At 37.2% G+C, this 15,943-nt stretch overlaps 1 protein-coding gene across 1 annotated transcript; it reads right to left on the reverse strand.

Moving 5' to 3' along the window:
- Positions 1-14,165: 14,165 nt before the first annotated feature.
- LOC104088782 (LOB domain-containing protein 15) lies at positions 14,166-15,618 on the reverse strand. Its single transcript, XM_009593513.4, has 3 exons — positions 15,461-15,618; positions 15,038-15,296; positions 14,166-14,759 (listed from the first exon to the last, which is right to left on the reverse strand). The coding sequence occupies exons 1-3, from the start codon at positions 15,472-15,474 to the stop codon at positions 14,355-14,357; spliced, it is 678 nt and encodes a 225-aa protein (XP_009591808.1). The 5' UTR covers positions 15,475-15,618; the 3' UTR covers positions 14,166-14,354.
- Between the last annotated feature and the right edge of the window lie 325 nt (positions 15,619-15,943).

Here is a 15,943-nt window from a genome sequence, read left to right on the forward strand (position 1 = left end):
TCTTCTGTCAGGCCTATTTCCAACGTACGATCACTGTATCAATCACTACACAATGTACCAAAACATGACTGCATACCTTTGCTGAATTCACACCATGCACCATATAATTAACATGACCATAATAACATTATCTGATAACAATAGCAGAACTTCCACGAACCTGATGCTCACCATGCACCTCATGACATATATAAGTCTTGTTCCAACTCTTGCAATACCGCCACGATGGAAGAGATGTGTAGAAATTCATAACCAACTGCAGAGTCAACAAATCATTGAATCTCTCCCTTTGACTAGAATTATCATCCTATTATGAACCAAATAATGGTATTTGCTCTTTAATATACTGCATACAATACGATCGCACTAATCTCGGATCCGCTAATCTCGTCTCACTCAGTATAAGCTGCTCAGGCAACAAGCCACCCCAGACATGACCAAAAGTCTCATATGATGCTGCAATGTGCCAATAAGCTACAAACTCGAACGTGATACATAAGGAAAATGAATTCCTGGAAGGGACTACTCAACCCACACAACTAATTAGACAACCGAAAAGGTATTATGAACCTTCCCCGGCAAATGGAAAACAAAACACACGAAAATAGATATAGGGGACTGTAATCGACATCCCACTATTGCGGCGTGCAACCCGATCCAAACAACATACCCGTGGAGGCGTGCCACCGGATCCAAACAACATACCCGTGGCGGCATGCCACCCGATCCAAACAACATACCTGTGGCGGCGTGCCACCCGATCCACACATAAAATCTACAATAAGAGATACTTACCGAGCTAGAATGCTTATTGCTACAAATAACCCTAATATCGGCCACAAGCATGCTAAGTGCATAATACCATCCCTGGGGAGACAGATAGCGCCATACGCTATAAAACTCAAGCACAACTAAGGTGCGATATATGATTTAAATCTCGAGAGCCATCATGCTCACATAACACCATCGCTATGCGGAACCTCAACACATAAGAAATTTACCAAGCTGTTTCACAACTCACATGGCACAATATAGTATTACATGAAATAGCCGACGACGGAACGACATCCAACGTCCGAATACTCATCCATAAGGAGCACTATGCTAAAATAATCACATCCAGCCTGATATAGAGCCCATATTCATATTTAAATCAATCCACAGACCTCAAGCCGATTCTGATCGTACCGTACTAGGCTAATAACCTTTCAAGGATCCATAATAACTATTTTTCCCATAACACACAAGAACAACCATCATAACCGGAACAAACTTCCACAGCCCACAACCAAGTGAACCGAGCACCCTCCAGGCATAAATTCTCAAATCAGTGATATTACCACAATCTTCATACTTAGTTTCCATCTTTAATCATTTATGTGACTACCTATTACACTTATACAATCTTTTTGTGGGACACGATCCCCAACCTTCCGCACCAAACAACGAGTCTGCACATTCATACTACAGGTCACACCAACATTGTAAAGCAATTCAAGAATCCGCATTCAGTATGCAAAGCCTCTTCATACCAGACACTGATCCCAGGTGATGCCAAAACCAATGCCAGCTGACTCTATCCATCTGAGTCATTTCTCGCTCATCCGAGCTCGTGACATTCTTGTCAACACCAAACCGCAACCTTGACCTTTAAGAAAATATAACGCAAAAAGTCTAAAATAGTCAAAATAACAATATTAGAACAAAAAGTGATATTTCACCACTAAAATGTATAATATTTCAAGGAGGGTCAAAAATTAGGAGTCTGAAACCAAAATAATGAATTTTTGGATTCAAAAAACAAAAATATGTGGAAAAACTACACAGTGACCAAAATATATATAGCGTCGTTTTAAAAGACGCTATACCTTAACGGTCGTTTGGCCAGTTAGGTATAACGTCTTTTAAAACGACGCTATATATAAAACTATAGCATCTTTTGTTAAGACGTTATATATATAGCGTCTTAACAAAAGATGTTATACATATAAATATACACCGTCTCCTTCCCTTCCCCAAAATAAAATCGTCGAGCCTCCTCCTCCCCCCCAAAAAAAAATTAAAAAAATCTAAACATCCTCCATTTTTAATCCAAAAAGAATTTTGTGGAGCCCACCCGTCCCACAAAAAGTAAAGATTCTCGGTCCCACATGCTAGCTAAGGCATAATCTCGGACATTGTTGCTTGTTTCAGCTTCAAATCATAAAATTTTCGACTTTCTAAAAACCTTAAATCGAGGTATTCCGACTTTGTTTTGGTTAAAACTTGTATAAAAATGCATATTAGTTGTGTTTTATGTGCTCTATATTATTTTGTGATTGTTTTGCGATTTAAATAATTTGTTATTCTTTATCCGGACTATAGTTTTAGTATGCTAAAAAAATTCGTAAAATAGAGAAATTATTATTAGTTGTTAAAAAAAATGTTAATTAGTTACTTTTTATTGTGGTATATGTATTTTCCTGATTCTTTTGTGTTTAAATTGATTTGTTGCTTTTATCTGGTTTAGATTATTTATTTCCTAAAAGACTAGTAAAATAGATAAATTGTTACTTTAGTTCCCTGTAGTGGTATCTTGTGGCCTAATGTTGTGCTCGTATTTGTAATGTAGTGACATTTTAGCATAGTAAAATATAATGCCCTTTAGCGTAGTATCCTTGTAGTTATAGAAATTAATCATTTAAGTATCTCTTATTCCCAAAAATACGTCAAAAAGCTGACAGTTCAAATACAAACTATCTCCAATTATAGTCAACAAACGTAAAAACATAAGAATTCAGGATACATTGGTGCTTCTAGGCCTCAAATATTGTGTCCGGAAACAAAATGTGAATATTTAATAATTAAATCTTGTATAGTTATGAAAATTAATTATTTAATTTTAGTATAGTAAAAAATAAGTCAGTAACAAACAAACAAACATATAAAATAATAAAACCAACATATTAAATAATAAAACTAAAATCTTAAATAATAAAACTAACATATACAATAATAAACTAACATATAAAATAATAGACTTATTGAATGAAAAATTGAAAAACAATTCTCATCGTGAACATAAGAATTGAGGATACATTGGTGCTACTGGGCCTCAAATATTGTGTCCGGAACCAAAATGGAAATATTTAATAATTAAATCATGTATAGTAAAAAATAGGTGAATAACTAACAAACATATAAAATAATAAAACTAACATACTAAAGTAAGACAAGAGGGGTTGCTCTGATGGTAAGCAACTTCCACTTCCAACCAAGAGGTTGTGAGTTCGAGTCACCCCAAGAGCATGGTGGGGAGTTCTTGGAGGGAAGAATGCTGAGGGTCAATTGGAAACAGCCTCTCTATCTCATGGTAGGGGTAAGGTCTGCATACACACTACCCTCCCCATACCCCACTAGTAGAATTATACTGGGTTGTTGTTGTTGTTGTTGTAACATATTAAAGTAACATTTAAAATATAAAATTATAATATTGAAAATGTATCAACCTAATAAAAAATATAGTAAAAATATCGAATAAAATTTAATATTCAAGGTATTGCAATATATTTAAGCAATGGAAAAGAAAAATAATGTAATTAATTTTGTTCAATTTACAGTAGTCGTCATGGAGATTCAGCCTTTGCATCCCGGACCTGCCTTTCTAGAGCTACTATTGCTTCAAGCCGAGCATAGGTCTTCCTACATATGGAAGGGGTAGTTATTGGCTCAGAATTTACGTTTTAGGAGAGTAGACGATATGTGGGATTTTCTCAAGACCCGCCAGCTCCATCCCCATATAGTCAGATGCCTGCAGGATATGGGTTTCTATAGGATCATTGAGATCGACCGGCTGCAGCTGGATTGGTCATTGATCACGGCTTTGATAGAGTGGCGACGACCAGAGACGCACACATTCCATTTGCCCATTGGAGAGGCCACAATCACGCTGCAAGACGTGGAGGTTCTATATAGGCTGCCGGTTGATGGACTTCCTGTTGCTTTGCCACATGCCATGAGAGATTATATGGGAGATCAGTACCTAGAGACATTACAGCGGCTCACCGGTTTCCGGCCAGAGGATGAGGGTGTATTGGTTGGGGTTAGTCGTCTTGCGTTGATGCCCTTCCGGCTGCATTTGGAGGCCATGCATGATGACATTACTCATGATACACCGGATCTTTATATTAACCAGTACACGAGGTTATTGTTGCTGCTTATGTTAGGAGGCGTATTGTTCCTGAACACTACGGGAAACCTAGCCAGCTAGAGATTTCTTCATCATCTTGAGCGGCTAGATGATTTACATCAGTACTGCTGGGGTGCTGCTGTTCTTGGTTACTTGTACAGGCAGATGTGTCGGGCATACATGGGCACCCAGCGAGACGTTGCAGGATTTATGCCGCTGCTACAGGTGAAAACATAGTCAATTACTCTCTTCATTGTGACATACATCATAAAACTATACCTTAAATTTTACGTCCAAATTATATATTAGGTTTGGGCCTGGGAGCGGTTCCTGCAGTTTCAGCCACCTCTACCACCCATAGCTTAGGATGCACCACCTTCACCGTTTTTCCCTTTGGCTAGGAGGTGGGTTGATAGGCGGGGATACGGACGCGAGTACGAGGCTCGACATAATCTCCTCTATTGCAGAGATTTGTTGGATTTGCTGGAGGACGCGTAGGTAATTCTATACTTAAGTTTACTTGGCATGTATTTATATGTGTTGCGTATACTCACAGTTCCTATTTTTACATAATAGTTCATTTGGAGGCCATACAGCGACGAGCTAATAACTAGTTTACCCGATTATTGCTCGACCAGGCCACTTATCTGGAGTTCTTCTGTCCCGTTGATGTGTCTAGATATTGTCGAGCATCATGCCACCGAGCGAGTCCTTCGCCAGTTTGGTCGACCGCAGCTTGTACCTTCACCGCCCGCTTGGCTTATGACACATTACCAGCGGGATGATCGTTCGAGGGTTGACCAGGCATATGAGGCATGGCTAGAGTTGCAGATCGAGACTTGGGACCAGCGACGTGACCTGATTCCGCCACACCCTCCACCCGATCTTATGGATAGTGAGCATGCGTATATGGGCTGGTACCGCAGCATTACCCGACTTTTCATTGGGAATCCCGTTCATCGAGCAGGCGGTCGGTTCGTTCCATACGCCGGGAGGCATAAGGCGCTGGTATGTTATTTGGTATACTTAGTTATAACATTAACATTACAGTTTCACAATTAATATTTTACATGTTGTGTAGGTTATTGGACTACATCTTTTCCAAAGTTAGGACTGCAGATGCAGCAGCATACCGGTGAAGGAGCGACTGCTTTGCATGACTATGGCTGGCGGGTTACAGATTTGGCTGCCCGGACATTGCAGGGAGCCTGGGATGATGAGCGCTTAGGACACGAGGCTGATTATATGGCGCAAGAGCAGTACCATCGTGGACCGGCAGTCCAGCCTGTACGTGGTCGATGTGGCAGCAGTGTCCCACGAGGCAGGGGTGTCCCACAAGGTAGGGGTATCCCACGAGGTCGTGGGGGTCGGCGAGGAGGTGGTCCCCAACAAGGGGGAGTTGAGGCACCTGTTGAGGATGTTGGAGTTGATCAGGCGGGTGACCACCCTGAGCCACAGTCAGCTCCTACTAATATTCCGTCATTTAGCCTGGGGGTTACTTTAGGGACTTTGCAGGTGACCCCGTCAGCTCCATTGTTGATCGCGGGCACGACCTTTACCTCACATAACTGTGATACGTATTTTCCTGACCCTCCAAAGGCATCGACTGTTGCTGTTATTCGTCGGCTACGAGATGTGGATAGTGGGCGCCGACTGAGTTATGGCTCATCATCGATGGATGCTGAGGATCTTTCACAGGATTTGGTTAGTTTGTATTACTATTATTTATATTTGTGTTTATATCATTGATTAGTCATAAATATCTAAAGACTATTTTTTTTTAAAGCCATCTTCCTCGCATGTCATAGACATACCTGAGACGGATGATAATATTGAGGAGGCCACTGAGACCATGGTAAGACATTTTATTTTTTTAGCTAACACGTACATTACTAATATATATTTCATATACTAAAATATCTCATTATTTTGTAGGTTACTGCTGGATCGACGGCCCCTTCTACCGAGCCTGCCAGCCTTACTGACAATCATGATGCAGTGCATCCTCCAATAAAGAGGCGACGTGATGAGGATGATCCTGATAGTATAGCCGGGCGGGATGGGATGCGCCTCAGGCCAGCGACTGCTTTAAAGCATAAAGGCTGTGGGACACATTGATTTTTTTTGATTTTATGTACATAAGATAATCAGTAAATAATAGCAACTTTATCTATAGTTTAGCATTATATGCGCCTTATGCTATTATTTCTCGATTTATTTGTTATTTTAATACTAAAACTGCGCAAAACAAACATAGAGACTTAACATAATTTAAATTCGATACAACTAATAAAAATACATGACATGGAAAACATAAAGATATAATACCACACTCAACACATACATATGTTTGTTTAGTCCCTACCGCCCATTACCCTCTGCTCCAACCACTTAAATTTCTCTTTTATTTTATTTTTTTCTTCTTCCGCCTCTTTTAGTTTCTCCTGCAGTGCCGCAATTTCTTGTTGCATTTCAGAGATCTGGCGTTGGTAATCAGCGTTCATATTCCAAACATACTGCAAAATTGATTTGTAGTATTCCTGGTTAATGGGTTCATCATACAATTCCTCAAACATACAATGATTTCCGTCATTGCCTCCAAACCTATATAGACACAATTAGTATCTGCGCCCAACATTACCATCGGACCAACATGCCTTCATAATCGCACGTTTGCCACAATAACACCTTGGTTGGTCATTGCGTCCAGACATTTGTTAATGCAAGAAAAATAAAAATTTTATGAAAAGTTTTGCTATTTGTTTTGGTTAAGCGCAGATAATAATAAAATGCACTAGTCATTTATAGGCAAGAAAAAACACATAACGTGGTATGTAACCGCACTATGTTTCGCGTGCTAATGATTCTTTACGGTACAGTAATACTTTTCCAGAAGACAGCTTTTCCAGAACGACAGCTTTATCAGGTTGACAAGACAAAACACATAACGTGGTATGTAACCGCGCTATTCTTCGCGTGCTAATGATTCTTTACGGTACAATAATATTTTTCCAGAAGACAGCTTTTGCAGAACGACAGATTTATCAGGTTGACAAGACAATACACATAACGTGATATATAACCGCGCTATGCTTCGCATGCTAATGATTCTTTACGGTACAATAAGAAAGTTTCTTAAACTGAACCAAGTCATATGTATTTTAAAGACTCTTTGAATAAACATTAAAACATTGATTAAAAAAATACCACTACGTGTATTAATGTTAAATATCAAAAAGATTATTTTAAAGGTTTTTTTTAAAAAAATGGGTTTATGTTAGATTGTTGTATTGAAGTATTAATGTTAAATATCAAAAAGATTTAACAGCAATGGAAGCATAATTTTATTTCATACATTCTGCAAGATAAACAAGTACATACACTTATTACAACCACATAACGGAATAAAAACACTACGTCAATCCTTGATTGTGGGGCACATTAGATGAACTTCCACCAGGAGCAGGATTACCACCGACACCCAAACCAGCTGAAGGACATTTACGACAGTCGTATCCTGTTTGCGAGCATATGCCACATTATGCGCATAAACGGTATCACCAACATTCATTTGGTTCAGTATAAGCGTTCTTTTTTGCACTTGTAGCTTACGCAAATACTCCTTGTTACACACCATTTTAAATAGTTCCAGCGGCCAATACTGCTCAGCACCCACTGGCTGTAACTACCCATTATAGGTGTTTAAGTATGCAGCAACACTATATTGCTTATCAACGTACCGGGTTGTCGCGAAACCTGTGTGTTGAAAGTACTTCATGGCATATGAGCACGACATGTGGTAGATGGACCATTTCCTACAAGAACACAATATGTTGGCTTTATTTATGGTGTGTGTATTATTCCCCCGGTTTTGATTGATAGCGGTGCGAACTTCAAAAATATTTCGCTCGTTGGAATATTGTAAAAATGAATGCCAATGTGCTCGCCTCCTGTATTTCTTAAATATTTTCATTGGTATTGGCATAAATTCAACACCCCTCTCCATCAATTCTGATACACCTCTATGCCTTTCAACAAACCTCTCCGCCATCTGTTTGAATGACATCCGCACCATGGCAGTGACAGGCAATCCACGTGCAGACTTCAATAACCTGTTGAAATATTCTGACACATTTATAGTCAGGGTTCCCCATCGCCTGCCACCATCCGCATGCAATGTCCACTTGTCAAGCTCATGTCGCATCAACCAATGATAAGCTCTTTCGTCTTCCTTTCTTATAGATTCCATGCACCTCCTGAATTTGCACTCCTGGTGATCAGTTGCAGCCATCTACATTAAATCATACAAGTCCTTGTTGGGATGTGCCTTCTGAAAATTGGCCTTCAGGTGCCTCACACAGTAACGGTGGTATGCATATGGTTCCTGCCATTCAGGCAAATGTTGTACGGAACTTAAAATACCGCCATGCCGATAAGATATTAGACAAATACCTGAACGTTGTTTGACAACGTGCTCATTCAAGTGGTTCAAAAATAGCGTTCACGTCTCTTGGCTTTCATTGGCACAAATAGCAAAAAGCTAGGGGAAATATTTGTCCAATATTTGTCCATTAGCATCTACTGCAACTGCGATCAACAACTTAATATCATATTTTCCATAGACATGAGTGTCGTCTATGGATATTACCGGCCAGCAATGCACAAAATCATCAATTGCTGGTTTGAAGGCCCAGAACACGTATTTGAATATATATTCTGGTATTTCCGGACTCTGTTCAAGCTTCCATTTAACAATAGTCCCGAGGTTAAAGTATTGCAATGCGTCCATGTACCTGGGTAGAGATGCAAATGACTTATCCCAGTCACCGTAAACAATTTCAAACGCATGTTTACGCCCGAGAAATGTCTTTCTTTTGGTAATGGTACACCCATATTCCTGGTGGACAGATGTAATACACTATTTGATATTGTACCTTATGGAGGCTTCAATGTTTGGAATCAAGACAAGAGAAATCAAGTCAACATCCAAGTTAAAGTGATTTCCGTTGAATGTGTCCATTTGACAATTGTGGATGCTAATCCCGCATATTTGTTTTCTTCTTCCTCGCACGTAGCATCCAATTACAACCTGTAAACCATCTATGGCAAACGACCTTGTATACATCCGGAGATGACTCCCATACCATCATCTTACGGCACTCTTTTACGTTGTACATTTTTACCTCCCTGATTAGGCGCACCTTATCAGGAAAAAGCATGCCCTTTGACAATACTGTTGGTCTAGATTCATCCCACATTGCTGATCAAATTTTGTCAATATCCCTTGTGAGGGCATCCACATCCGACATACTTGGCAAATGATCAAGGTAGGGAATATGCCTCGAATGAAATAACACGTAGGACTCGTATACTTTTGGTCTAACAGGAGGTGAAGCATGCTCCCTCGTCAAATTAGGTTCGGCATTTTCTTCCTCCTCAACATCACCCACGTCAGGGAAGGGTGTTTCATCTCCAGACTCATCGGCATTGTTGTCATAATCACTATTCTCTTCCTGAATCTGCGCATCTACCAGATCCCGATTAAATACGCTGTCTTCGGGCAATTGAGTAAGGACAGGACCATCAAGTTACTCGTTTTCACTGCACAACCAAAGAAATAATGAGTTACTCAAATTGGTTCAAACGATACATATAACTTTATATATTCACTTACAAATCATAATGTGTTGATATCCCATGATGCACATTATCTTTTTTATGCTGACTCCCGGATGGACCATCATGATCCAACACACCAAAACTCGGCATATTCCAACTGACCATTGGTTCATAACTTGTAAAATTTATATCTGGTCGGTACCCCCTGTGGAATATATGAGTGTTAATACAAATATAATACACAAAAATATACATCGTAACACAGTAGGAAAATTAAAATTTACCACTATGCTTGTGGATTATGTATACTAGGGGAGAAATATTTTCTTGCTCCTCATTCGCCCGTGGAGATAAGTTTAGATCCGGCCAAATTCTTTCAGCCAGAACCTGTTCGACTAAAACTGCTCCAAAATAACCACCTGATGATTAAGGAATTTTTCTACTTTGCGCAACCACATTATTGCGCACGTCTTCAGCCTTGACGTACATTTTCAATATTTTTATCACAATAAATTTCCGGTATTCATCCGGAGTCCTCAAAAAATCTCTCAGAGTTTCATCGTCTTCGATGTTAAACTCAGCATAACAAGCAACCTCTTGCGCAGTCACAGAATACGGATATCTTCCGGTTATTTTAAGATTCACCGAACGTTTGCTCACACTTAATTTTTTTACATAACAACGATACCAATGTATCGTACTCCATTGTAAGTGGCAACTTAACATGAAACTGTGGAGATAAACTATAGCTTACTAAGTTATTCACCACCACAACCTCACCCCCCCAATATAATGAAACTCTAATTCTTCGCTGTTCATACATTATAACAAAATGCAAAACAACTAAACAAACAAAAATTTCACAATACTTAGAGTAATTCTGAATGAATTTTTACAAAATTCTTAACGTCCTTATATAAGGCAAAAACCATTCCCGGGGGGGGGGGGGAATTATTTGAGGTATAGCGTCTTAGCTTAAGACACTATACCCAGTTGAATTATTGTTATGCCAGTTAAGCCCAGAAGAATTATTTGTGGGCCCACAATAATACATATAGCGTCTTTTAAAAAACGCTATATATAGCGCCGTTTTAAAAGACGCTATACCTAACTGGCCAAACGGCCGTTAAGATATAACGTCGCTATATATATTTTGGTCACTGTATATTTTTTCCATATATTTTTGTTCTTTGAGTTCAAAAATGCATTATTTTGATTCCGAATTCCAAAAATTAGGTAGAGAAGATGCTCCTCCTGATTTTACGCTTGAAAGATGTATCCCTTCAAAATAGTAACATATCCAGCCGTCCAAATATATATATACACTGAAAACGCAAAGCTCTATTTTTCATTAAAAAACGAAGAGGGCGAATTGGATTCAGTCATTGAAGACCTTACAAAAACGGCGCAAGCTTAGTATCAATTTAAAGATTCCTGAATCAAAAATTATAAAAGTTTCCAGAAAAATTTATAAATCTTGCGTCCAAACAAAATCAATTCTAGAATATTTTCTATATCACGAGGTCAGAAGATTCCATGGCAATGTGACATATGAATATCATGTATATTAGTGTATATCACACAGAGATTTGATGTACATAATTTTATACACTTTTTTGGAATTGAATGCAGTTAGTTTTGACCGACCGACCATTATTGTTATTTTGCCCGTAATGAAATCATCTAGCCCACTCAAACCCAGGAGTCGTTCCTGGGGTTCAAACTTTAAAAGGTTTTGAAATCCAATAGACGGTGCTGGAGTTTTACGTGTAGAAATTTTTTGAGCTTGAGTATAGTCTGCTTGAGTTTCACTTGAAAATTCTTCGGAATTAAGTAGTCGTTCGTGGAGTTCTTCTGTGATTTAGTAATTAGGTATATGTTTGTCCAAATATTTTTTCATATGAAAGAAATGACTAAATGCTAACAGCTTTTTAAATATTACTTCATCTGTTTCAATTTAGATGAGGTAGTTTGACTCAGCACGGAGTTTAAGAAAAAAGAAGACGACTTTTGAAACTTGTGGGTCTTAAAAATTTAAGGGGTAAAAGTTTTATGGGGCCATAACATTTGTGTGGTTATAAAAGCTTCTCGTTAAGGGTAAAATGGATAAAATGAAGAGTTTAAAGTTGAATTATTTCTAAATTTAAAAATATGTCATTTATTTTGGAGCAAACTGAATAAAAAAGTGACTCATCTAATTTGAAACGGGGAAGTGGTTAAATTCTAATTGTAAGGGTTAAAAGTGGCTATTTTTCAAAATATTCCATTTTATATCCCTATTTGATATGGCCGGTAGCTAGGTTCAGGAGATTATCTGAAAATAGAACAGTACTTTATGAATGCCTTAAAGCATCTTAAAAAGATTTCCACAGCTTTTACTGGTCCTCTTTTTTCTCCTTAGCGAAACACCATTTCCTTTCTAAATGTCAACGAATATCAATTAAAAGTACTTTATTAAAGGTCTTTTAACTTTTGATTCATGTAAGATCGATCATCTGGAATATATATATATAATTGCTGGAATCTTCGCAAATAAAAACTAATGAACTTTCAGTACCATTAACCGTTGTGGACTGACTGATTAAATATATAGCAATTTTCTTAGCTGACTTCTGAACAATACAGAAGAAAAGTTCCTTTGTGTGGAACTTTAGTTTTCTCAGAGATCATTTCTTAGACTCAAACCTCAATATATAATCAGGTAACTATTTTCCAATTTCAGCTAATGTTAAACTTAAAACTTGGGATTTCCTCCTTGTTGGTGTCTAAGATCGATACTTTGTGAATACAATTTGACAGACTATTACATGTAAACGAGAAGATGTCTTTGCCTCCTCGAAATTAGCCAAAAAGTTAATAACAATTTAATGTTAAAATTTGAGGGCTGCAACTAATTATCAAGAACTAGAGAACCGAATTCATTGTCCAAATAAAAAGATAGCATCCTCCTTATGGTTTTTGTAACTATTAGGATTTACAAAGTTCGATGTATAGTGTTGATTTAGGGTTTGAGACTTAATGATTACGTTAACACTGAATTACATAAGAGAACATGCTTGACTAGATTTTAGCAAAAGCTTGAGTATATATTAAGTTGGATCATACATGTTAGCCATAAATTGGAGCTTAAACACGTGGGGAGGGAATTAACTTGACGTACTTGACCATTTGTTTTTCTTCTTTTAAAATTATCATGGAATGTTTCAAAGCAGTTTCCCTCTATACAACTTGCCTCACAAGAGTGACTAAAGATGAGACTTTGGGAGAAGTAAAGCTATAAATCAACTAGCATATTATTTTAAGGGAATTTTCAATGAGGAAATGAATGGGAGGTTGTGTAAAGACAAGTAAGATGCCAACATCTGAAGCAACCACGACCTTAGACCAAATTCTATCAATTCTCTGTATTGGTTTTATACACTCCTGAAAGTGACTTAGATGAAAGAGACATCGAATTTCGTCTTTGTATTACATTTGTAATAAGGAGAGTTTTGCAAAGAAACCTCCCCCACCACAATATTTTTCCTCTTTGCGTTTTTCTTTTTTGTCATTTAGGGACGAGAATAAACCAAGAGAATAAAAGAGAATGAAGTTTTCCATAAGTTTGTTTACATTATTATTATTAAAGGGTTCCTTTGCCTTCCTCTTAATGCATATTGAGCTCCACACGCCAAGGAATCCCTAATTTATACAATACAAACTTAGCTGGCAGGACTACTGACCATCTAACACTTCAACTACATATAGGTATTTACTTTAATTTTCACATACATATTTAACTCTTCTTATCACTCTTACTTTCCTTATAATCCTTTTTTCTTTTTCAAAAATATTTAGTAGCTTTCACTAAACGAAAAACAGTTGACAGGTGCTTCTGGCCTTCGTCTTGCTACTTAATTATTTTCTTAAATCTTCAACGTATATAATTTGTTTCAAATAAGCAAGTTTTAGAATGTAAAAAGAAGCTTAATAGATTCATATATGTACTTGTACAGTTCACAAACTTATTTTATTATTATCTTAATATTGCAAATAATCTTCTAAACAAAGAAAAATAAATGAACAGCATTCAATAATAAGGTCGAGTTTCTTTCCTTCTCCATTTTTGTTATTATCTATTTGTACCCAGTCTGGACTCTAACTTTAAGATTTTCTAACAGACACAATAAAATGGAAAATTTCATGGATTTTTATGGTAATTTTCTGCGAATATATATCATGTGATTAATTTCAAGTAGGAGAAAATATGAGCTAGCTTGAACTAAAAAAGGAATATATTATTGGCAAGGACATGAATGTGAGGAAGAAGAGAACAAAAATATAAAAGGTAAAATAAGAGAACGTAGTAAACTTACAATTAATAGCATAAGATAGACGATGAAAATAATCTTTCATTTTCTTTATAATTAGAAAGGAATACAGAGATTTGTAACAGAACATGTGTATCTTATTATAGCATTAAACAATTTATTGCTTATTGTACTCAACTATTGATTCATGATGTAAAATGTGAATAATAATAATAATAATAATAAACAAATTGGAAAATTATTAACCAACAAGGAATTTAGCCAAAATAGGAGATATTATTCTCACTGGATATGGTGCTAAATTCAGAGGTTGTAGATGGTTGCGCGTACATGGCATCAGAAGAAGAAGATATCGTTGATGGCAGCGATAACGGTGGTGGCGGCGGCGGTGGTGGTGGCAGCGCGGCGACGACGGAAACAGCTCCAGAAGCAAGCAATGATGAAATATGAGAAGATGGAAGATTAGTGAGAGTGGTGGTGTCCCCAAATTTGTACTTCAATATCTCTGCCCTAACAACATTTAATTCCATTTGTAAAGCTTGAACTTGCTGTTGTAAAGCAGAAATAGCTCCCATGCAACCATACACTGGATCTCTTAACCTTACATTAGCTTCATAAACTAAACTATTAGCTGTATCTGCTCTTTGGTTCTCAGATACCTCCTGCATTAATTAACCAATTTTATATGGAAATGGAATAATGTTGAAGATAGATAAATAAAAGTATATTTATTCTAACAAATTAGACTTCTAAATGAGATATTCATACAATTCAATATATAGTAGTAGACAGAGGTAGTCTATTCAAGTCCCGTCGCAAAGTGTATTCGTTCTAACAGCTTAAACTTGAGTATAATTAAAATAGTCATAGAATTCAAGATTCAAGATTGTTCAAGTAAAGAGAAGAACAAGAGAGGAGAATATTTGATTAAGGTGCTTACCATTAGCATCTTGGAAACATTACTAGCACCAAAAACCTTGTGAACAGAAGCAAACTTTTGGGGTTCATGAGGGGAAAAATAGGGAGAAAATGGACATTCTTGAGCACAGCGACGTCTCAAAAGCTTACAGGCAGCACAAGGTGTTACAGTGTTTAAGGTCGTTGTAGTTCCTGGATTCCCCAACAAATATCTCCTTCCCATTTGCGAGTAGTCATCTGCCTCCCTCTTTATTTTTTTCCCTATCTCCTCATATCTCTCCCTAAAACAATATAAATCTTTGGTTAACATGAATTAGTGATTCACAAATATGATTGAAACATCTTGTAACAAAAAAAAAGCCATTCTTCTAGAAGAAATGAATTTTGTTTTTTTGTTATAAATAAATTAACCAAAAGGTTTGCAGTATAATATGGTTGAATATACCTTTCTCTTGACATTCAGGCATACTATCTGTATACGGTGCTAAAGCTAAAGTAGATTTATGCAGAGAGAGAAAAAGGAGAAGAGCAAAGGAAGGAAGTTTTTCGATTGGAGGAAGAAGGAAGAAATATGAGTCTGAGATTTGGGGGTAGGGGAGGGAGTAGAAAAGAGTGCTTAAAAGGCAAGAAATACAATAAAAAGTTGGTCAAGAGTACTTTTTATTATACAAACTGACCAATTGAGACAGTTTAATAATATGAACTAAATGAAGTGGCCGAAACTTCCCTTTTGTTCATGAGTAATTGTGGCCCTCTCTAGCTGCTGTACGAGGATTCAGTTCAAGAATCAAGTATGGGATTTTACTCAATAATGGCAATCGCCACTTCATTAATGAGAAATGAAATTTAGAATAAGAGTATAGATCGTATATAGAGTAAGATTGTTTCTAGTAAATAAATAAGTATTACATCTCCTTCTATCCCAAAT

Source organism: Nicotiana tomentosiformis, chromosome 3 (genome assembly GCF_000390325.3).
Source record: "Nicotiana tomentosiformis chromosome 3, ASM39032v3, whole genome shotgun sequence".
NCBI classification, from domain to species: domain Eukaryota; kingdom Viridiplantae; phylum Streptophyta; class Magnoliopsida; order Solanales; family Solanaceae; genus Nicotiana; species Nicotiana tomentosiformis.